The sequence below is a fragment of the Ictalurus furcatus genome, chromosome 17 (assembly GCF_023375685.1).
Source record: "Ictalurus furcatus strain D&B chromosome 17, Billie_1.0, whole genome shotgun sequence".
Classification (NCBI taxonomy): Eukaryota; Metazoa; Chordata; class Actinopteri; order Siluriformes; family Ictaluridae; genus Ictalurus; species Ictalurus furcatus.
In genome coordinates, this window is record NC_071271.1 from 4,515,132 (window position 1) to 4,537,373 (window position 22,242).

A 22,242-nucleotide genomic window follows, 5' to 3' on the forward strand; every position below is an offset into this window, starting at 1 on the left:
TCTGTAAAGAGAGCATTTGCAATTCTTCAGAGAGAGTATTTTTTATCTTTCAAAAAGAGTGTCTGTGATCCTTCAGCGAGAGACATCCAACGATTATTTAGCTGAATGAGGCCTTCAGCATGGATTTCATTTCACAATATACTTGCTTGTACTGTATATTTGCCTGACAGAGAGCAATTTTTAGAGCAATTTTTTTTTGAATTGTACTGACTTGCTGGTGAATTGTTCATTACGCTTGGCTGCTGTAGAGAACGGCACAGGTATGGCGTACAGCACATGCCTACTCAGGCTTGGTGAAATGGTGTTTTCCGCAGATCTGGGGATTGAAGGTTGGGTGTCATGTCCTAGTATGTGTAATATATACATTGTTTAAAGACATTTCAGGTATGATGTATATGACCAGTGGATGAATATTAGAAATAATAAAGACTAAAGGGCACACAGTGTCTTAGTGGTTAGCACGTTCGCCTCACACCTCCAGGGTCAGGGGTTTGATTCCCACCGTGGCCCTGTGTGTGCGGAGTTTGCATGTTCTCCCTGTGCTGCAGGGGTTTCCTCCGGGTACTCCGGTTTCCTCCCCCAGTCCAAGGCTGATTGGCATGTCCAAAGTGTCCGTAGTGTATGAATGGGTGTGTGAGTGTGTATGTGATTGTGCCCTGCGATGGATTGGCACCCTGTCCAGGGTGTACCCCGCCTTGTGCCCGATGCTCCCTGGGATAGGCTCCAGGTTCCCCTGTGACCCTGAAAAAGGATAAGCGGTATAGAAGATGGATGGATGGATAAAGACTAAAGACATATTCGGACTGGATTCGTTTTATATGGGGAGTTGTATTTAGTTATGTAGTTATTACTAATGTATCTCTGAAACTGTGAATGTTATGGAACACTATTTAGCATGATATTAGGTGTAAGTTGAGATGCACCCACATACAGAGGACACTTAAACTAGCTAGCTCACCTTGGCTAGCCAGCACAAAACATTGATAAATAATTAGGGAGGAGGCCATGGAAAGACTAAACCAGAAACTTGACTCATCATGTATTTCGAACATGTGCTCTCATGGAATCTGTCCCAAAATGCTTTATACTATCCTGTGTATCAAAATGGCACATTTTAATGGGATGAAATATACTTGGGCGGTCATCAAAATACACTGTGGAAACACATGCCGTTGACAAGAACAGGACGTTTGATGATATAGTGGGCAGGTATAGTGTTAGTTTCTGTCTCTTGGATCTATATCTGAAAGATGTATTTATTATACCTGCTATTGTACACCTTGGCCTCACTGTGTGCCATCTGCAACCTCCTGGTTTGAAGCCAAACTCATTTTCTCTAACACACACACACACACACACACACACACACACACACACACACACACACACATATACAGACTGAGCAATTCATTTTCATCATGAGGGTTTTATAGGGCTTCCAATATTTTTAGATGAATTCTCACTTTTATTTTAGTCCTGTACTGCCTTCTTTCGCACCCTCTCTTATCTAACACCGAGAGCAGAAAAGTGCTTAAAGAGGACTTGGATGGTCAGGAAGCTGAAAGAAACGCCATTGATCTGTAATCAATATAGAAATATTCAGGCTGTAGAAGGCAAACACATTTCTTCTGTAATCATGAAGAGCGCAATGGAGATAGGAAGTGTAGAAAGCATTATGAATAGGTATCAGACGTACAGGTAAGCCTTCATGCTGGAATCACAGAATCTGAAGAAATGAGAAAAGAGAATAGTGGTTTTTTTGAACAGATATTACGTTTCTTGTTGGATTGCAGTTTTCTGGTGGATAAAATTTAAGGGAATTGATATGGTACTTAAATTTTCTGGGGAATGTCTGGGGAGGGGGGGGCGTAATTAAAAATGAAAGTCTATTTGATTGAATTTCATTACTATACCAGTGGTATAGTAATATACTGTAATATTTCCTTTCCTGAAAAGAAAGTAACTTTCCGTCCCCGTGTTGGCCGGAAGTGAAACGAGATTAAATTGGGCATGGTGTCTTTTACAGGAACCTGAGCTCTCTCATTACTGAACCTGCCCTTTTCAGAGCCCCGGAGCTAACGTGCTAACACAGGTGTTAATGAGATATCGCAGGGACATGCTGCTGTGACAACCAGCTGAGCCTAGCACCTAGCGTTCACTATTCAATTAATCAAAGCACGATTTATTCAATGGTTGAGATGATGGCAGCTCTGACACTAACAGCATATTGTGCTCCACAGAATACTGGTCACAAGTCTGACCTGTTCTTAAATCAAAACAGCTAAGAAGCACCTGCGGCTCCTGAAAATACCTTTGCTAAAAAACTAATTAACACGGTCTGAAAGCAAAAAGAGTGCTGAAGTACTGCAGTGAAGCTGGGATAAGTCTAGAATACTGTCATTGTGGTTCTTGTGCTATATTGTACCTAGTATGCTGTTTTTTGCTGCGCAGTAAATAACATAAGGCAGGTATTTATTGCAATACTTTAGTACTTTAAATGTGTTTTACAGTTTGAAAGTGTAGCATCGCTGATATTTCTGGAAAAATATACACAGTAGTGGCAATTCATAATGTCGTATAACGCATAATCACTTCTGTGATATTTCTGTGACTATCCTGCTATAAAACAAACACTGTTAATAAGTTTACTTTAAAACTAGGCATCTATAGCGTTCACCTGAAGCAGCATAGAAACCTTGTAATTTTTTAAAACATTTTTATTTTATTTTATAAAAAGCATATCTTCAGTTATTTTAGCAAGCGCAATACGTTTACATTTGAGATAAAGCTAGGCAAACTTATGTAGTGCTAACCTAGCTAGATATACAGGTGCATCGCAAAAGTGAAATATTTCCAGCCTTTTTTTGTTTTAATCTCGATGATTACGGCTTACTGCTCATGGAAATCAAAAATCCAGCATCTCAAAATATTAGAATAAAGAATTTATAATGCAGAAATGTCGACCTTGTGAAAAGTATGATACTCGGTCGGGGCTTTAATCCTTTTGCAGGAATTACTGAATCAGTGCAGCGTGGCATGGAGGCAATCAGCCTGTGGCACTGCTGAAGTGTTTGTTATGGAAGCCCAGGTTGCTTTGATAGCGGCCTTCAGCTCGTCTGTATTGTCGGGTCTCTCATAGATTCTCTATGGGGTTCAGGTCAGGAGACTCGGCTGGACAATCAAGCACAGTAATACCACAGTCAGTAAACCACTTACTAGTAGTTTTGGCACTGGAAATCAGCATCTCCATAAAGTTTGTCAGCAGATGGAAGCATGAAGTTCTCTAAAATCTCCTGGTAGACGATTGCATCGACTCACGACTTGAGAAAACACAGTGGACCGACACCAGCAGATGACATGGCAACCCAAATCACCACTGACTGTGGAAACTTCACACTGGACTTCAAGCTACTTGGATTCTGTGCCTCTCCACTCTTCCTCCAGACTCTGGAACCTTGATTTCCAAATGAAATGCAGCATTTACTTTTTCACCTGAAAAGGTGACTTTGGACCACTGAGCCACGGTCCAGTTCTTTTTCTCCTTAGCCCAGGTAAGACGCTTCAGACGTTGTCTCTGATTCAGGAGTGGCTTGACACTAGGATTGCGACACTGTGACATCTCTGTATTATAAATTCTTTATTCTAATATTTTTTTAATATACTGGATTTTTGATTTCCGTGAGCTGTAATCTATAATCATCTAAATTAAAACAAACAAACAAAAAAAGGCTTGAAATATTTCACTTTATGTGTAATGAATCTAGAATACATGAAAGTTCTACTTTTTGATTTAAATAATTTAAATAAAAATGAATTTTTCCACGATATTCAAATTTTTTGAGTTGCACCTACGGTATATAATCTTGACTAGCCTGGTTTCAAAAATGAACTTCTCCACGATATATTGTGTCTGTTTTAAATAGATAACTTATTGCTTGCGTTCTCTTTCTTTGTCGCGAGTTCTAAAACCCGCAGTCTCAATTCACGACCAAAGAATTTGCTCATGATCTGCGCTTTTTGTCCGCGACAGAAAAGAATCGGGCCGAAAATCGTACAGTTTATGCCTTTTTTTTTATTTTAATTTTTACAATGTAAACTGTGCTCTTAAATGACTAACACGTTTAATGGAATGTTTTTCGATTAAAAAGAAAATTGCACAACAACCTAAATGTGTTATGAGGCCCTACTGGGCTGGCTGTCTCCCCAGAATTATGGCAGCATTTTAAAGTCGTCTCGCTCTACCTCTTGCTCTCTCCCTCTCTCCCTCTGTCTTTCTCTAGCTCTCTCTGTCTCTCTCTCTCTTTATTTTATGTGGACTGTAATGAGAGTTGATGTGTGTGTCTTGACCTTTTGCGCACTACGTGAAGAAGAAGAGCAGGCAGTCGGTTGGCTGATGAAAACGCTTGACACACAAGGATGTGTGTGTGTGTGTGTGTGTGTGAGAGAGAGTTTATAAAATGAGTATAAATGTGAGTGTTGAATCGTCCATGAAAAAATGTAACCAATCACGACCATTGTTGGTGTTAAGAAGAAAGATAAATGTATCCAATTTAGTCCTGACAGTATGACAAAAACACTTGTATAGAAGACTGTACAGCACTGCACATTATCCATGTAGCTATTCTGTGTGCGTCTGGCTTTTGTACCGTGTCACACCCTCCCTCCCTCTTGCTGTCTGTGAATGAAACACAGTAGTGTTCTAGTAGTCTGTGTATATTGGAAATTCCTTGTCTCCTAATAAGGCAGCGTGTTTTTGCAACTCCGCCGACAGTCGCCATTTAAACCGATCCTCTCAACCCCCTTGCCATTTTCTCATTAATGTTCGTATTCGTCTTTGTGCTTATTAATAAACCATAACTACATTCTCTTTTCTTCAATAATCCCATTACTCCAGTTGTATTACATTTACCTTGGCTGCCTATTGCGTTTCATCTTAACTACAAATTTGTGCTAATGACATATAAAACTCTAAATGTTATACCTAATGGATCTCATACCGATCTCCTGAAACAGTATAAAACATCTGGAGCACTTCGTTCACCTGAGGCAAGTTTGCTGTTAATGCCTAAAATCAATCGCAGCTCAGCTGGTGGTAAATATCTTTTCTTTGATCACGCTTAAACACTAAAGGCTAGTGTTTCAGAAGATAATAGGGATGCAGCTTCTATAAATCCATATTAAAGACCTGCTTAAACAGGCTTTAGTCATAGTTCATGTCATTAAACATAGACATTAATGAACAAATCTGTAATAACTTATGAGTGGACTGTAAATCTAGGAGAATTTAGGAAACGTTTAACATAACGAAAGGCCCAGAACTTAAGAATCCTTCGTTGGCTGATCTACAAGTGACCCTTGATCAACAGAAGGCTTGCGCTTAGTTGGGCAAAGTGCCGAGGATGGGATATAATGTTTCAGAAGATCAGCAAAATACATCAGAGCTAAAGCAATAAGCGCTTTAAAATATCCTAAGACGTTTAAATGGAGAACGTAATCAACAAGATTTTCTCTGGAGGAAATAGAATGCTGAAATTTCAGTACTTTTCTCCCACGTAAGAAATTTCTGGCAGTTGTGATTGCAATTTCAATTATTACATGAAGAACTGTGCAGCCCTGGTTTCATTTGTCTTGCATTAAATATGACATGCATTAACCAAGTCCAGTGTATGGTAAGTCCCGTGTGAAATTCCACCAGCTGGTGTAACTGCAGCCTCTCCTACACCGAGGGTGGGGAAATTACATGCACACAAGTACAGTACACAGTTAGGGAAGCATGGACTCTGAAAAGGGATGGGTCTTTCGCATGCGCAAAACAGCTTGTTTTCTCCAATAAATATGCAATTTGGGGCGTTTTACCTCTTAGGTGCAAAATTCACAGCTCTGTTCAGGATAATTGATTCGTTTTACACTAGCATTGCGTTTGACTAAACCACGTCCGGGAAGGCAAATTATTATTATTATTATTATTATTATTATTAATTATTAAACCATGCCATTTATTAAATCTGATTAAGGAGTACGTTTATCCACATTGTGCCATGTTGCGTTTATTGTTGCTGTGGTAAAGTTGCTTCTATATTTGATATTATACAGATTCACACTTCCTCCATGCCTCTGATGCTGATAGCATTCAAACAGAGCCTAGGGTTCCAACCCTCTCAAATCTAGAATTGGTCAAAAACTGCTGTTCTTCGGTCAGAATCAGGGTTTAAATCCACCAGCAGAGCATGCCAGTCATCGCAGGGGGATGGATGTCCGAAATGTGCACTGTGTCCTTACGACGGTCGAGGCCGAGGCACACCTGTTGTGCGTAATATGGAAAGAGAAAACCATTTAACCACACTAGCAGCAAGCTTATGTGTCTAGGTGACTAGACAAGCAAAAATTGGTTCAAAGTTAGTGGACACTGTGGTGCGCTGTATCATTCTATGAATAAAGTGCGCTCATAATGTTTTAAAAATCCACTCACTGAAGTAGAAGAGGATGAGAGGAGCCTACCCCCTACCTTGGTATACCTGCCATACAGGATACCTGTGACTTCAGGCATAGTCACAAGCTGCCAAGCGATAGCGCTATACTATGTACAGACATGTGGTACATGCGTATGAGGCAAGAGGAAAGGGATAGATGGTTGTTTGACAGCGGTATTTATTTCAAATAATGTGCTGTAGGACATTTGCAAAAATTTATCGACTGTCCGTGGTTGTTAGGAAGAACAATTGATGAGACTGTGCATGCAAATGAGTTATTGTTTGGGATCTTATTATTAAATGAGGGTATTTTCTCATTTGGACTTAAATCCGTGAAACATTCGGTGTAAAGAGAGTATGCTTTTAGACACTGCTCTGCTTGTGTTGTTCATGCTCTCAGGAAGCGAACACCAGCTCATTTAAGTCTTTATTTCTTATAAAGTTTATGGTTATTTCCTCCCAAATATAATCGGACCCCAAAAAACACCAATATCAAGCCATCAAGTGGATGCAGATGTCTTTCGGCCAAATACGGCTGTGCTTGTAACTCTCCATCTTGGTGGAATGAATGAATTTAAAATGTGCCTAACAGCGAGACAGGTGATTGATGCCATGATTACTGGGGTAAAATGGCTTCTGGCTGTGCTCTAATAAGAGTGAGTTCCTAACTGGAGGGCAATCTCATAATGTGTCTACGAAACCCAACCGTCTTAATTACACATGAGGGTTAGGTTGGTGATGGATAGATGGAATAAGAAAACGACAGTGCAGGAAGAACTTTAAGATAAGCTGTGGTCTAGTATGTCTTATATTTATATTTAGAGATATTAGTAGATATTCTAATATCTGTCATAGATGTGACAAACAAATAATAAAAATCAGCCTACAGCGGATGTCTTTGGGAGGACCCATCACCCACCATGTCTAGGTCTATCAACTTTTGGCCACGCCTTCTTTTACAAGTGTTAGCTTTGAGGTAGTGTTATAGAACCTGCTCATCTACAGGATGGTTATTATTACTCTTTATTGTCCTTTGCAACTTGACAAGAACTGACCACCGGGGCACTGCTTCTAAAGGGTGCTTGGACCCCGCAGATCGCTGCTTGCTGCTAAGGGTTCTATGAACAACCCTGCAAGTTGTCAGAAATTCAAACCCATTATTATTATTCAATGAACCCTTAAAGAACCTTCGAAGAACCCCTTTTTCTAAGAGTGAACAACGTAACCTTGCTATGTACTACATACTCCAAATGAAAGGGAAAGACCCAGAAAGGGAATCACCCTCCCTTGTCAAGACACATCTTCAAGATCAGTTTGACTCTTATAGATTCAGTTGTCTTCACTCCACTTGTTTTAGACCTTTTATTTTTAGTTGTTATGTCATACAGCTTTTCATACTATAGTGTCATATGTGTGGTGAGCCTATCAAATAAATTCTTTCTTAAATAATGAGGTTACGTACATCGTATGCCATACAAGTCCCGTGTTGAACGAACTGTTACTATAGAAATGATAACGTATTAGAACGAGCACGTTAATATAAACCTGTGATTTGGTGTTACTAATTCTGACTGTTATCTTCTCTATGTGTTACTCTGTCTTTTCCTCAGGTGGGCTGCTTTCTCTCCTTTCTTTGTCTCCGTTTCACACCACGTCGTCACTGCCTAAGCATAGAAACTATGGCACCGTTTTCTCTCAGCTCTGTTGTTTTCCTTCTATCCTCGTGCATCCTCCTGTCCCTCCTTCCATCTTGCGCCTCAGAGTCCCAAAGAGACGAAGAGTGGAACGTTAATGTCACGGTGATGGAGTCATATGATAATCTGTTGTCCACTAATGGCAGTTCGAAGCACTGTGGCGAGGTGGTGGAGTGTTTTCCAGGGATCATCCTGCCTGTGTGGAAGCCTAACGACTCCGGACTCGGAGGCAAGATCGGCCGTGCTGTTGTCTATTTCGTCTCTCTGATGTACATGTTCCTGGGTGTGTCAATCATCGCAGATCGCTTTATGGCGTCCATTGAGGTTATTACATCACAGGTAAGACAGTTAATTGATTGCTAGACAGTATATCCAATTCCTTACGTTCTGAAAACCATGAAATGTGTCTTGGGGATATCTGATAGTGGGATTATAAATCATTACCGGAGTAAAAGGAGCTTGGGATCAAACCCCAGATCCTAACGCTGCTGTGCCAGCAAGAGTATTACAGTTGTATCAGGACTTGTATAGTATTACACTTTCAAGTTTCAAGTTTGGGAATGTGTGTGCGTGGTGCCCTCCAATAGATTGGTGTCCATATAGGGTGTATTGGCTCTGGGTCCATCATCTTTTGGCCTTCATTTTCCAACTGCATCCTTCTGTCTTCTTACCATTTTACTAAAACTGTAGTAACACCAGCTTTATCCTTCAGGAGAAAGAAGTTACGATCACTATGCCCAGTGGCGAGACGACGGTAGCTACAGTACGCATCTGGAACGAGACCGTGTCCAATTTAACACTAATGGCGCTAGGCTCCTCGGCTCCTGAGATCTTACTGTCCGTCATCGAAGTGAGTTATCGTTCGTCGTCCGTCTTTATTTGTCTGTTATTACGTGTTTTCACGAAACATTACTCAAAAAAGCAATGGACAGTTTATTAGCACCAAACAGCCAAACACGTTTTAGTCTGCAAAATAAAGAAGCATTCTTTTACACCACTCTCAAGTAATCTTTTGCAGCATTATTACGCATATTTTAATTAATTTACTCATAATCAGTCAGCGACTTAAGTCCACAAGCTAGGTCAATGATTGCTTGGAGAAATTTGCGCGTATTCAGAGACCTACTTCAGGTGAATTTCTGGGCTCCGCCTTAATATTATGCAAATCACCTGTGTGTAGTGCACACTTCCAAAGGCGGCAGATTTTTCCTTGGGGTTTTCAAAAAGTGACTAGACCACTGCTTTTAAAAACGAGCGTCGGCTTTAAACCTGAAAAAAATCAATAAATAATCAGGGATAGGAAATTTGGACTGAATAAGGAAATGATAGTAATGTTTTGGTTAATTCGATACGGTCTCCATTAAGGTAAATGTGTCAGTGGTTTGAAGGACAAGCTTACCAAGCACTCATCTGCTATGCTTATACTGTCGCTCAGCTAACTAGTAATTAATGAGTGGTGTCATATTTATGTATTTAATATTGGCCTCGAATGACATTTCCAAGGTTTTTTGAGCCCAAGATATAAATTTCAGAGTAATATATTATATGTGGTTACAGAAAACTGGCAAACAATGGCACTGGACTGAGGTCTGAATATTAATATGCCCAATTTCAGTATTAAATCCTCACTACGTGTGTATATTTCAACCCTGAATATGGCACATCATCTGTGTCTCTTCTTAGAGATCCAGTACAGAGTTATCTAGGAAAATTCAACGTGCGTAACAGATGATTAGTTTTTGCAGCGCTCTTTTAATAGCACATAAAATACCGTATGTGTGTGCATATGTGTATGTATTTGTCCTACGCGTCCTAGGTTTGCGGTCATGGTTTTGAAGCAGGTGACCTGGGTCCCAGCACGATCGTCGGCAGTGCCGCCTTCAACATGTTTGTGATCATTGGTCTCTGTGTGTGGGTGATCCCTAACGGAGAGGTGAGGAAGATCAAACATCTGAGAGTCTTCTTCATCACCGCCTTCTGGAGCATCTTTGCGTATATATGGCTTTACCTTATACTCGCCATCATCTCACCAGGAATTGTCGAGGTATGGAGAAGTGATAGAGTGCATGCAAAGTAGTGAACGTTGTGTAGGGGGAAAAAAAAGGCGTGGCTTTCCCACTTTGCAGAACAGAATGAGAACGCCTAGACTCGGAAAAAAGGCGTAGAATGAAGATGTGAAGGATCGTAACATATAGGAGGTGTAGAATCAGAAGGTATAGAGTCCGATGTGCATAGTTGTATAGAATGAGGATGTATAGAATGAGAATATACAGAATCAGATATGCATAGGTGTGTAATATAAGGATACAGTGCATCCGGAAAGTATTCACAGCGCTTCACTTTTTCCACATTTTGTTATGTTATAGCCTTATTCCAAAATGGATTCAATTCATTATTTTTCTCAAAATTCTACAGACAATACCCCATAATGACAACGTGAAAGAAGTTTGTTTGAAATCTTTGCTAATGTATTAAAAATAAAAAACAAAAAAAGCACATGTACACAAGTATTCACAGCCTTTGCTCAATACTTTGTTGAAGCCCCTTTGGCACCAATTACAGCCTCAAGTCTTTTTGAGTATGATGCTACAACCTTGGCACACCTATTTTTGGGCAGTTTCTCCCATTCTTCTTTGCAGGACCTCTCAAGCTCCATCAGGTTGGATGGGGAGCGTCGGTGCACAGCCATTTTCAGATCTCTCCAGAGATGTTCAATCGGGTTGAAGTCTGGGCTCTGGCTGGGCCACTCAAGGACATTCACAGAGTTGTCCTGTAGCCACTCCTTTGTTATCTTGGCTGTGTGCTTAGGGTCGTTGTCCTGTTGGAAGATGAACCTTCACCCCAGTCTGAGGTCCAGAGTGCGTTGGAGCAGGTTTTCATCAAGGATGCCTCTGTACATTGCTGCATTCATCTTTCCCTCGATCCTGACTAGTCTCCCAGTTCCTGCTGCTGAAAAACATCCCCACAGCATGATGCTTCCACCACCATGCTTCACTGTAGGGATGGTATTGGCCAGGTGATGAGTGGTGCCTGGTTTCCTCCACACATGACACTTGCCATGCAGGCCAAACAGTTCAATCTTTGTTCAATCTTTGGTCTGAGAGTCCTTCAGGTGACTTTTGGCAAACTCCAGGCGGGCTGTCATGTGCCTTTTACTGAGGAGTGGCTTCCATCTGGCCACTCTACCATACAGGCCTGATTGATGGAGTTCTGCAGAGATGGTTGTTCTTCTGGAAGGTTCTCCTCTCTCCACAGAGACACGCTGGAGCTCTGTCAGAGTGACCATCGGGTTTTTGGTCACCTCCCTGACTAAGGCCCTTCTCCCCCGATCGCTCGGTTTGGCCGGGCGTCCAGCTCTAGGAAGAGTCCTGCTGGTTCCAGACTTCTTCCATTTAAGGATGATGGAGGCCACTGTGCTCATTGGGACCTTCAATGCTGCAGAAATGTTTCTGTACCCTTCCCCAGATCTGTGCCTCGATACAATCCTGTCTCGGAGGTCTACAGACAATTCCTTGGACTTCATGGCTTGGTTTGTGCTCTGACATGCATTGTTAACTGTGGGACCTTATATAGACAGGTGTGTGCCTTTCCAAATCATGTCCAATCAACTGAATTTACCACAGGTGGAGTCCGATCAAGTTGTAGAAACATCTCAAGGATGATCAGTGGAAACAGGATGCACCCGAGCTCAATTTTGAGTGTCATGGCAAAGGCTGTGAATACTTATGTACATGTGCTTTTATTGTTTTTCATTTTTAATACATTTGCAAAGATTTCAAACAAACTTCTTTCATGTTGTCATTATGGGGTATTGTTTGTAGAATTTTGTGGAAAATAATGAATTGAATCCATTTTGGAATAAGGCTGTAACATAACGAAATGTGGAAAAAGTGAAGCGCTGTGAATACTTTCCGGATGCACTGTATAGTGTATAGAATCCGAATGGGTTAAATGTATAGATGTATAGAATCAGAAAGTATATAATATAATCAGAATATATAGAATGAGAATGTACAGTATCAGAATAGCTAGAATGCTTTAATCAAAATGTATAGAACCAGAATAATAATATATAATGGTTATGAATGAACGTGTATTCAGCATTATATTCATATACAAAGACAAAGAAGAACAAATAATTGTTCAGCTTTTTTTTTTTTTCACATTTGAAAAAATATATATATATATTTGTGTGTGTGTGTGTGTGTTTTAATGTGTTAGGTTTGGGAGGCCCTGGTCACTCTGTCCATGTTCCCAGTTTGTGTGATTTTGGCCTGGATCGCTGATCGCCGTCTCCTCTTCTATAAGTACATGTCTAAGCGTTATCGTGCTGACAAGAGGACAGGGGTTGTCGTGGAGACTGAAGGGGAAATGTCCCCTAAAGGAGGGGATGTGATCATGCGTGGGAAGTTTCCACCAAGTGCGTCAGCAGGATTCATTACCCTGGAACACTGCCAAGATGGGCCTAACAACAGCGCAGGCACCATGGCAACCCTGCTGAAGTCCAACAGCGCTACCATTAACATGGAAAGTACAAAAGAACTGGACGAGAGCCGCAAAGAGGTGAGAGGATACACATCCACTCGCTTACACATACACACACACACACACACTCAACCAGTCCACATTTGTGGACTTAACCTGGAGTGACCTCTTAAATGTTGAAAGTTAGAAGATGGACAGAGAAGGAGAACATGAACCTAAAGTGTCCTCTACAATCATACATTAAAAAAAATTAATAAATCTGTATGTAATTCGTAATGTTCATATGTAATTCGGTGTGTTCAAATCTACGGTTGTTTCCACGCAACTTGGATGAATAAGGGCCAAAACCGATCTTTCCTTGTCTTGCGCTCTCTCTCTCTCTCTCGCTCTCTCTCTCTTTAGGTAATCCGTATCCTGAAGGACCTGAAGCAGAAGTATCCGAAAAAAGATCTGGATCAGCTAATGGAGCTCGCCAACTATTACGCCCTGCTGCACCAGCAGAAAAGCCGCGCCTTCTACCGCGTCCAGGCCACACGCATGATGATCGGAGCAGGCAACGTGCTGAAGAAGCACGCGGCCGATCACGCACGCCGGACAGCCGCTAAAGACGTCGATGTGTCCGAGCACGACGACTACGCCACATGCAGCCGCATCGCGTTCGAGAGCAGCCACAGTCAGTGCATGGAGAACTGCGGCACGCTGACCTTAGCTGTGGTGTGCCAGGGGGGAACCGGTGAGAACACCTTTTATGTGGACTACTGCACGGAAGATGGTACGGCCAACGCTGGTTCGGATTACGAGTACAAGGAAGGAACGCTGGTGTTTAAGCCGGGAGAGACCAGGAAAGAGATAAAGGTGAGAGAAATTAAAAAAAAAAAAAAAGAAAAGGTTTTGACCAGTCTGAATGAATTTGTTCTGATCTCACGTGCTCCCGATGCCCGTCCTTTCAGGTAGGAATAATAGACGATGATATCTTCGAGGAGGACGAGCACTTCTTCGTGCGTCTGCTAAACCTGCGAGTCGGCGACGCCGACGGCATGTTCGAAACCGACGAGGCCGGCCAGGGGCCCAAGGGCCGGTTAGTGGAACCGCTGGTCACCACTGTGACCATTCTCGACGACGACCACGCAGGCATCTTCACGTTTAGCGAGCACATTATGCGTGTGAGTGAGAGTGTGGGAACCATGGAGGTGACGGTGGTGAGGAACTCGGGTGCCCGTGGAACTGTGATCCTGCCCTACCACACAGAGCCGGGAACAGCCCAGGGAGGAGGCATCGACTTCGAAGATGCATGCGGAGAGCTCGAGTTCACCAATGACCAGACCATGTGAGTTGTGTGTGTGTGTGTGTGTGTGTGTGTGCTGATTGGAAGATCTTGTGTTTCTTGTGTCATTAGTAAGTACTGCTGGATCTCCTGATATATATATCTGTGGGAGGCGTTATGATGAGCTCATGATGACTGTTCCATGTATAGTGGAGGTTTAAGTTAAGAAACGAGTAGGTGACAAAGACAAAAACATGTTATTTTATTCTACTCCAACTCAGGATTGAGCCTTCTGGGTGATCCAGACATCTGGATGTAGATTTAGATCTTTAATGAGCAAGCCAGAGGCGACAGTGGCGAGGAAAAAGTCCCTTGAGAGGAACCAGACTCTTCTGCGTGACAGCGGATAGAGGGATTATAAATCCTTACAGTATACAGCTGTATAGAAAAAGGACAAACAGTACTGAATTAGTTGAAAGTGCTGGTCTGATCATATTGTGAATATGGAGTATTACATTACACTTAGACCGATATCCAAAAAAAAAAATCAGTTCAGTTGGCCAGAAACACACCGAGAACTCGTCTTAAACGTGCTCGTTTATCATTGTTTATCTCAAAGGTACATTCCGAACACACAAATGCAACGAACGTACCGTAGATCGTCTACGAAACAAACGAACGCGCTGCCAAGAAAACAAACATTCCAAATTGCATAAGTATTCACCCCCCCCCCGTGACAGTTTTACGCTGTTAAATCCTGGAACCGAAGCAGACTTGATATGGATTTATTTGTCAGATTTGTACCTTGCATTCGCACATTTTGCCAGTTGCAGAGTTTATTGCTCTATTTTGCCCCCTAATGGAATAACCGAGACTTGCCCACACACCCCACCCTGAAAGATCTTTCAGTTCACCGAAAGAACCAGTTCAATTACAGTCCGCAAGATGTTTTTAATTTAGAGTCTAAATTCATTTGGTGGATCAGATTAGAACCTTTATCTGGTGATATGTCTGACGCTCGCTTGGTTTACAGGGTTACGGTATATGTGAGTCACAGATGCAGATGCTCCAGGCGAAGAAGCGGTAATGGAGCATCAGGGTCAATCAGGCGGGTTCAGGGATGGGGAGGGGGATGGAGATGTGGATGGGGATGGGGATGGGGAGAGGAGTCCTGCAGGAGAAGTAATCTTTTTCCATCTCATCAGTGCCCTTACCTTAGCGTTACAGACACAGAGACGGAACAGATTATTCGAGATTTCATGAATCATGTTTATACGCTTGTGCTCTAATGTCGTGGTCCATCATTTACTCTGGCAATATTTTCCCCAATATTGTGGATTTATACAGCGCGCACTCATCCGGGATTTCGTGGAACATTCAGAAAATTGAAGGTTAGGATTCTGCAGCTGGGCGAAATCTTTTCAGGAAAGATTTCAGGACTGTATTCAGCGACGGCTGCTTGTGAGATTAGACAGGAGGGATCAAATCTAACAAAGGAAGGTGGTTTGTTGATGAGTGATCGGTGTAGCCACTAATACGTTGTCAGAGTCAGGGCTAGAAGGAAAATCAGACTCACTTCTTCCTCTGTTTTTTTTTCAGTAATAATTCTTATCGGCTTGATGATTACAGGTTCATCAGTAAGACCCTTAAAAAGAAAAAAAACGGTCATTCTTTTACGTAGATGGAAGGTGACGCTACGTGGAAATTAATACCCACGCTCCTAGAGGCAGTCCGGCCCTTAGGCACTGCTCCGATTACAACCACAACCCCTGAGTACAGCTTTAGAGCTGATATTGGACAGTGATTGCATTTCAGTATGGCACGAGTCCCACGCTCTGGTGAAATGCAATTGGAAGCATCACTCAGTGAGATGCAATACATTTCTGTGGATTACTGTGGATTACGTTTGCTTCTGATATAAAAATAGCAACACCGTGCTGATTGTTTTTCACTGAAGAGAGATATCAAGTTATATACTAAGAACAATGTTTTGCTCTTATATAGGTTCGAAGGTTTTGCTTTTTTTTTATTTTCGTGGTCCGTGCTTGCACTTTGACAGAGTTTGCATAAAATCCTGGGCTTTAGTCCTGCGCCGCATGCTCATTATGAGATTCGAGAATAGACGCATTAATAATAATGTGACCTCGGCTAAAATCGGGTTCTTAATATCCTGTCATTAGGGCTTACCGGTTGTATGCAGGGTTTCTCGTCTGGCAAGCAATACGAGTGGAAGAGCTTGAAGAAAATGTGCATGGATAACAATTTCATGGTCTGTGGTGTCGCAGAAATATCAAACTGGTACTAATAGAATAATGAAAAAAATAAAAAACACTGTTTTGATCGAAGCCATGCACTGAAACTTTAAAGACATGTGTATTAAAAAAAAAAGTGTACCAGGCAATAAATGTATAAATAGATATATGGCTTAACTTAATATAACTTTCCCTACATTGATATTCATGCAACTTCTGAATACAAAACAGAGTGTTGTCTCATTAAGGAGAAAAGTCTGCTTTTCAACATTTAGCCTCAATTTAGAGCGTCTAGTCACTTTTGGTGCTTGCTTGTGTGTGTGTGTGTGTGTGTGTGTGTGTGTGTTTTCAGGCAAACCATTCAGATTAGGATCGTTGACGATGAAGAATACGAGAAGCACGAGAACTTCTACATTGTCCTTGAGGAACCGCAGTGGATGAAGAGAGGAATCTCCGGTAAGGTTGTGAGTGTGTTTGAGAGAGAGAGAGAGAGAGAGAGAGAGAGAGAGAGAGAGCTACTGCTTTAACTCCACAATCAGATTGAAAGCACAGTCAGTAGGATTAGACATCTCTTTGGTCGCCCCACACATCTACCTCTCTTTCAGCATATATCAAGACAATGCGCTTAACACCAATAACAACAATATCCTAATAACGCTACTCATAATGCACTAACAAATCTAACTTTCTTTATTTTGCCTGTCCTATCCTTCTTATCTCTTTTTCTATCTCTCACGCTCCTACAGCTCTGCTGATCAATCAAGGTAAGGCTTCAGACTCAAACCTATATGCGTTAACGCTTGCCTGGTTCCAAGGTTAAAGGGAAAATACACCCTGAAGGACTTGCATAAGAATCCTTCTAATTAACACGAGATCTTCAATGGTGATCTATTTGCACTTTGGTTAATGGCTTCCTACATTACCCAGAATGCCATTGGACTTCCTGCTGACAGCGATGCTGGTGGAATTAAGCCACTGCGTTATCTAGAGAGCGATGCAGCAGTGCTTTAGTACAGTACTTTAGTCTGTCTTGCTCTCTCAGCTCCTCATCTACACTTCCAAAGCTTCAGCGTTCATGTTAATACCACCATCAGTGCCATCGCGTTCACCATCGCGTCATAACTAGCTGAGCTGCATTGCATTCTGGGACTTTGAGTCTTAGTTTTGCTGAACATTGCCAGAGAATGGTTCGTGAGAAAAGAAGCGTAACGTGGGAGGTCGAATGAGCATCCGAGCAGTGATTAAGGGTCCAAGCACTTTCTGTGACAGAGGGACGCCAGGAGCTATCGGGACCATCAGAGATTTGTTGTGTTGTCGAGATATGTCCTCACTTCCTGGTCATTTCACAGCCAAATTTGTTCAGGTGTTGTAGAAGAACCATGTAGTGTGTGTGTATATATATATATATATATATATATATATATATATATATATATATATATATTACAGTATGGTCTCACAATGCAATGCTTCAGATCACAAAGATTAGAGACAGTTGCGAGGTGAAGAGGCAAAAAAAGGTTTTTGTTATCCAAAGTGGTGGACGTTGCATCTTGCAAAGTGTTCTGTGGGCTGCCATAGACTTGCATTTCAAAGCATAATAACAATAATAATAATAATTGTGATGATAATAATAATAATAACAAATAAAGTCCAAAAGTTGTGTCAATGTTTATCCGGGGAAAGCTCTGTGTATTCAGACTCAGGTTACACACATGTTAAGAAAATCTGCCTCAAATGGCGTTCCGTAGTTTTTTTTTAAGTGTCTTAGTGACGTATTGTGGTGAACGGTGGTGCAGGTCTGCTATCATATGTAACTGAGACACGCCTCTTTTTTCGGTAAACTCACCCCAGTCTGTGCAGCTCTGTGAATAGTGCGCAATTTCTGTACTAAATCCTTTGGTTTTGTATTGTATCAGCAAACATTAAAAAAAAAGATTTCTTTTTGCCTTTCTCTCGTCTTCATTCTGTATTTGTGTTTCTTCATTCCTGGTCATATTTTCTCTTTGTTTTTTGTCTGTCTTCCCCTGCTTTGTGACTTTGTCGTTCTGTTTCCACCCCCCTCTCATTCTTTCTCTGTGGGTCTGACCTGCTTTTCTTGTCTTTTCCTTCTCCATCTCTGTCCCTCCAGGGGATCAGGAACGGCAGCTCAGTGCCGAGGAAGAGGAAGCAAAGAGAATAGTTGAGATGGGGAAGCCGATTTTGGGTGAGCACAGCAGACTGGAAGTGGTCATCGAGGAGTCCTATGAGTTTAAGGTAACATTGCAGATCGCTTTTCTAAAACCGCAGCGTCTAACTCGTTTATTCTCACCTGACCTTTTTTTTCAGACTGATTCTTTCATTCATTTTCACACGTTAATTTTTCCACACCCTCCCCCCCCCCACCCCATATAGTTAAAAAAAAGCCATATAGTTCACACGATGTCACGTGTGTACTCAAGTTCATGTGCAACACTTTTTTTTCTTTTCCCAACCCCTACTGCAGTGTGCACATATTTTTACGCGCACTTGATTGGTTTCCTCTACAAAAGAAGGAAAATGTCACACAATAATGAAGCCAAATGGCAAACACATCAATCACCTGCAATCAAGTCAGAGGCTAATCACGCAGGCTGACTGACGACGTGAGCAGAACAAGGTCTATCATTAGAGGGTCTTCGTCATATTATCTAACATGGAGAATTATGGAATTCGGGCTTAAGATTTAAAAAAATATATAACGTTATAAAACATACTACATTTGGTTCATGTATAATACATTTAGAAAAAAAATGTAATTAAAGGTTAAATTTCTCTCGTTATTTTCAGTGTGAGATTAAGATAAATATCCACCCATCTGGCCTACCCAGGGTGCCAATAATTCTGGACCTGACTGTACCCGCAGGCAGTGTGTAAGATCGGCAGTCATGCTGCGCAATATGCCTTGGTTAGAATTCAAGTAGGCCCGTATATTTAGCACCAAGGGGCTGAAAATGAAAAGTATGCCAATATAAAGAGTTTCTTCATTTCAGTAGTGCTGTAAAGGTTTGGCAGTAAAACAAGTCAGAAACTGCAGCGTAGCGGATATAATATTACGCAGTAATTGTTGAGGGTGTGACATTGTGTATTACTGCTTTCTCATTCCTGTCACCGCTAGAGCACAGTCGATAAGCTGATAAAGAAGACTAACCTGGCCTTGGTTATTGGCACGCATTCCTGGAGGGAGCAGTTTGTGGATGCGGTGACAGTCAGTGCAGGTCAGTAACACACACACACACATACACACACACTCTTCTCTTCCAATCTGTTTGTCAAATGTTTAAAGGAAAATGAAGCAAATCGAATCATTCATTATCTGCTCACGTCCCTGTTGGTTTGTTCAGGAGATGGAGAAGATGAAGTCGAGGGACGCGAACATCCGCCCTCCTGCTCTGACTATGTCATGCACATTCTGACGGTGTTCTGGAAGGTCGTGTTCGCGTGTGTCCCTCCGACCGAGTACTGGAACGGCTGGGCTTGCTTCATGGTATCCATCACCGTCATTGGCCTTCTGACGGCCGTCATCGGGGACTTGGCCTCCCACTTCGGCTGTACCGTGGGGCTCAAGGACGCTGTCACGGCTGTGGTGTTTGTAGCTCTGGGGACGTCCATTCCAGGTGAATCACGTTTGCATCAAAGACTGAAAATATTATTTAAAGATAGAAACTGATGCACTTCAATGGTTAACGGCATTAAGACTAGCAGTGTTATACACCGATCAGCCATAACATTAAAAACATGGACAGGTGAAGTGATTAAAATCGATTGTCTCGTTACACTGGCATTTGTCAGTGGGTGGGATATATTTATTAGGCAGCAAGTGAGCAGTCAGTTTTTGAAGTTGATGTGTTGGAAGCAGGAAAAATGGGCGAGCGTAACAATCTGAGCGACTTTGACAAGGGACAGATTGTGATGGTGGGACGACTGGGTCTCCAAAACGGCAGGTCTTGTGGGGTGTTCCCGATATGCAGTGGTTAGTACCTACCAAAAGTGGTCCAAAGAAGGAGAACCGGTGAACCGGCGACAGGGTCGTGGATGCCTGAGTATCACTGATGTGCATCGGGAGAGAAGGCTAGCCTGTGTGGTGCGATCCCACAGAAGAGCTCCTTCAGTATCCTCTAACGGCAGTGGCGTCTTTCAGCAGGATAATGCTCCCTGCCACACTGCAAAAAAAATTGTTCAGGAACGGTTTGAGGAACATGACAAAGCTTTCAAAGTGTAGACTCGGCCTCCGAATTCCTCAGATCTCAATCCGATCAAGCGTCTGTGGGATGTTCTGGACAAACAAGTCCGATCCATGGACGCCCGACCTCGCAACTTACAGGACTTAAAGGATCTGCTTCTAACGTCTTGCTGCCAGATACCACAGCACACCTTCAGAGATGTTGTGGAGTCCACGCTTCGACGGGTCAGAGCGGTTTTGGAGGCACAAGGAAAGCGGGACCTACACAATATTAGGCAGGTGGTTTTAATGTTATGGCTGATTGTGTATATGTAAGGCGGTTTGTGAAAACCCATCAGATGTCTCTGTGACTGAATTTTGGAAAATGTTTTAATTTTTCTCCCCCAAAACATTCACGAAAATGATGTGGGATTGTTTTTATTTAGGCTACTTTCTATGTCTGCCTGCAATATTTAAAAACTCGATCTTTAATGCAGTAGAATTGAAGTTTTTTGAAAAGCCTCCAAACATAACTCGTTTCTTTTCTTTCCTTTCTCTTTTTATCTACACTGCTCTCTCTTTTGAACTCCATCTCACTCACCTTCTTTCCTGTCGACTCTTTCTCTGCTATCAGACACATTTGCTAGTAAAGTGGCTGCTACCCAGGACCAATATGCTGATGCATCCATTGGCAATGTCACTGGCAGCAATGCCGTTAATGTTTTCCTGGGCATTGGCGTTGCATGGTCAGTCGCTGCAGTCTACTGGGCAGTAAAAGGTGACAGTTTCAAAGTGGATCCGGGCTCACTGGCCTTCTCCGTCACCCTCTTCACTGTTTTTGCCTTCATCTGCATGGCCGTTTTGATCTTCCGGAGACGGCCGTCTATCGGGGGTGAGCTAGGAGGTCCTCGAATTCCACGCCTCCTTACCTCATTGTTGTTCTTGGGTCTGTGGTTTCTTTACATTCTCTTCTCCAGCCTGGAGGCCTACTGCCACATCAAGGGCTTCTAAATCTTTCACGTCATGTACAAAAAAAAAAAGGATCTGCAGATCATATTTACTACAAACTTCACACCGTACAGACGGCTCAGATCAAAATATACCAAGTCGCTAAGATAAGCTTAATGAATTACGAAGCTGTCTGGAACACTTTCTGAAGATAAACAGGCAAAAAAAAATGTAAAGAAACTTGCACACAAAATGCTAAGCGAACAGATGTAGGACACAAAAACGCATGAAGAATGCAAAAATCGCTCATATTTATTACATACAACTTTGAGAGAACAAAGAAAGTTGGAACATGGGGTCTTGTGAACAAAGATGGAAGTGAAAAGGGCATTAAATATAACAGAAAATGGGAAATAAGGTACAGTATGTTAGGTCTCCCATTTATATATATATATATATATATATATATATATATATATATATATATATATATATATATATATATATATAGGGTATAATATATTAGTTTGGTATATTTGGTACCAACTACACTGGTATTTTTTGTGTATGAAGGGGTGTATTCAGATTTGCCGCCTTGAGTTCAACAGTGACATTAGTATGTACTTGGGGAAAGTCACTCATATTCAGAGCCGCTTTACACACATGGTCAAGTCGATTTTGTGGGTGTGTCATTCTGTTGTAATATATGCAAATCTATCAAGAGTAGAAGCATTTAGACCACCACCTTTAAACAAAAACACTTACCTTTAAGCCTCCAAAAAAAATAATAAATAAAAAAATCAGGGATAGAAAATGTGGACTGAAGAAGCAGACCTTTGCTGTTGTTGTAATTTGAAGTAACACAATTTAATGAAACCACGACATACTCAGTCGAGGAGATGAAACCGTCAGAGCGTGCACAGGACAGAATCAATTTTATCCAGGGTTT

The 22,242-nt window shown here is 41.8% G+C and overlaps 1 protein-coding gene across 1 annotated transcript in view; it reads left to right on the top strand.

Annotated features, from left to right (window-relative positions):
- The window catches only part of slc8a2b (solute carrier family 8 member 2b), a 38,789-nt gene extending 17,139 nt beyond the window's left edge, over positions 1 to 21,650 (top strand). Inside the window, exons 2-13 of the mRNA XM_053647887.1 lie at positions 8,081 to 8,503; positions 8,877 to 9,014; positions 9,981 to 10,208; positions 12,386 to 12,727; positions 13,052 to 13,504; positions 13,600 to 13,976; positions 16,518 to 16,621; positions 16,912 to 16,929; positions 18,297 to 18,421; positions 19,302 to 19,401; positions 19,528 to 19,800; positions 20,980 to 21,650. Coding sequence (XP_053503862.1) covers positions 8,150 to 8,503; positions 8,877 to 9,014; positions 9,981 to 10,208; positions 12,386 to 12,727; positions 13,052 to 13,504; positions 13,600 to 13,976; positions 16,518 to 16,621; positions 16,912 to 16,929; positions 18,297 to 18,421; positions 19,302 to 19,401; positions 19,528 to 19,800; positions 20,980 to 21,356 — 2,889 coding nt within the window. The 5' untranslated portion in view covers positions 8,081 to 8,149 and the 3' untranslated portion in view covers positions 21,357 to 21,650. The remainder of the gene's footprint in view (positions 1 to 8,080; positions 8,504 to 8,876; positions 9,015 to 9,980; positions 10,209 to 12,385; positions 12,728 to 13,051; positions 13,505 to 13,599; positions 13,977 to 16,517; positions 16,622 to 16,911; positions 16,930 to 18,296; positions 18,422 to 19,301; positions 19,402 to 19,527; positions 19,801 to 20,979) is intronic.
- Positions 21,651 to 22,242: the final 592 nt, after the last annotated feature.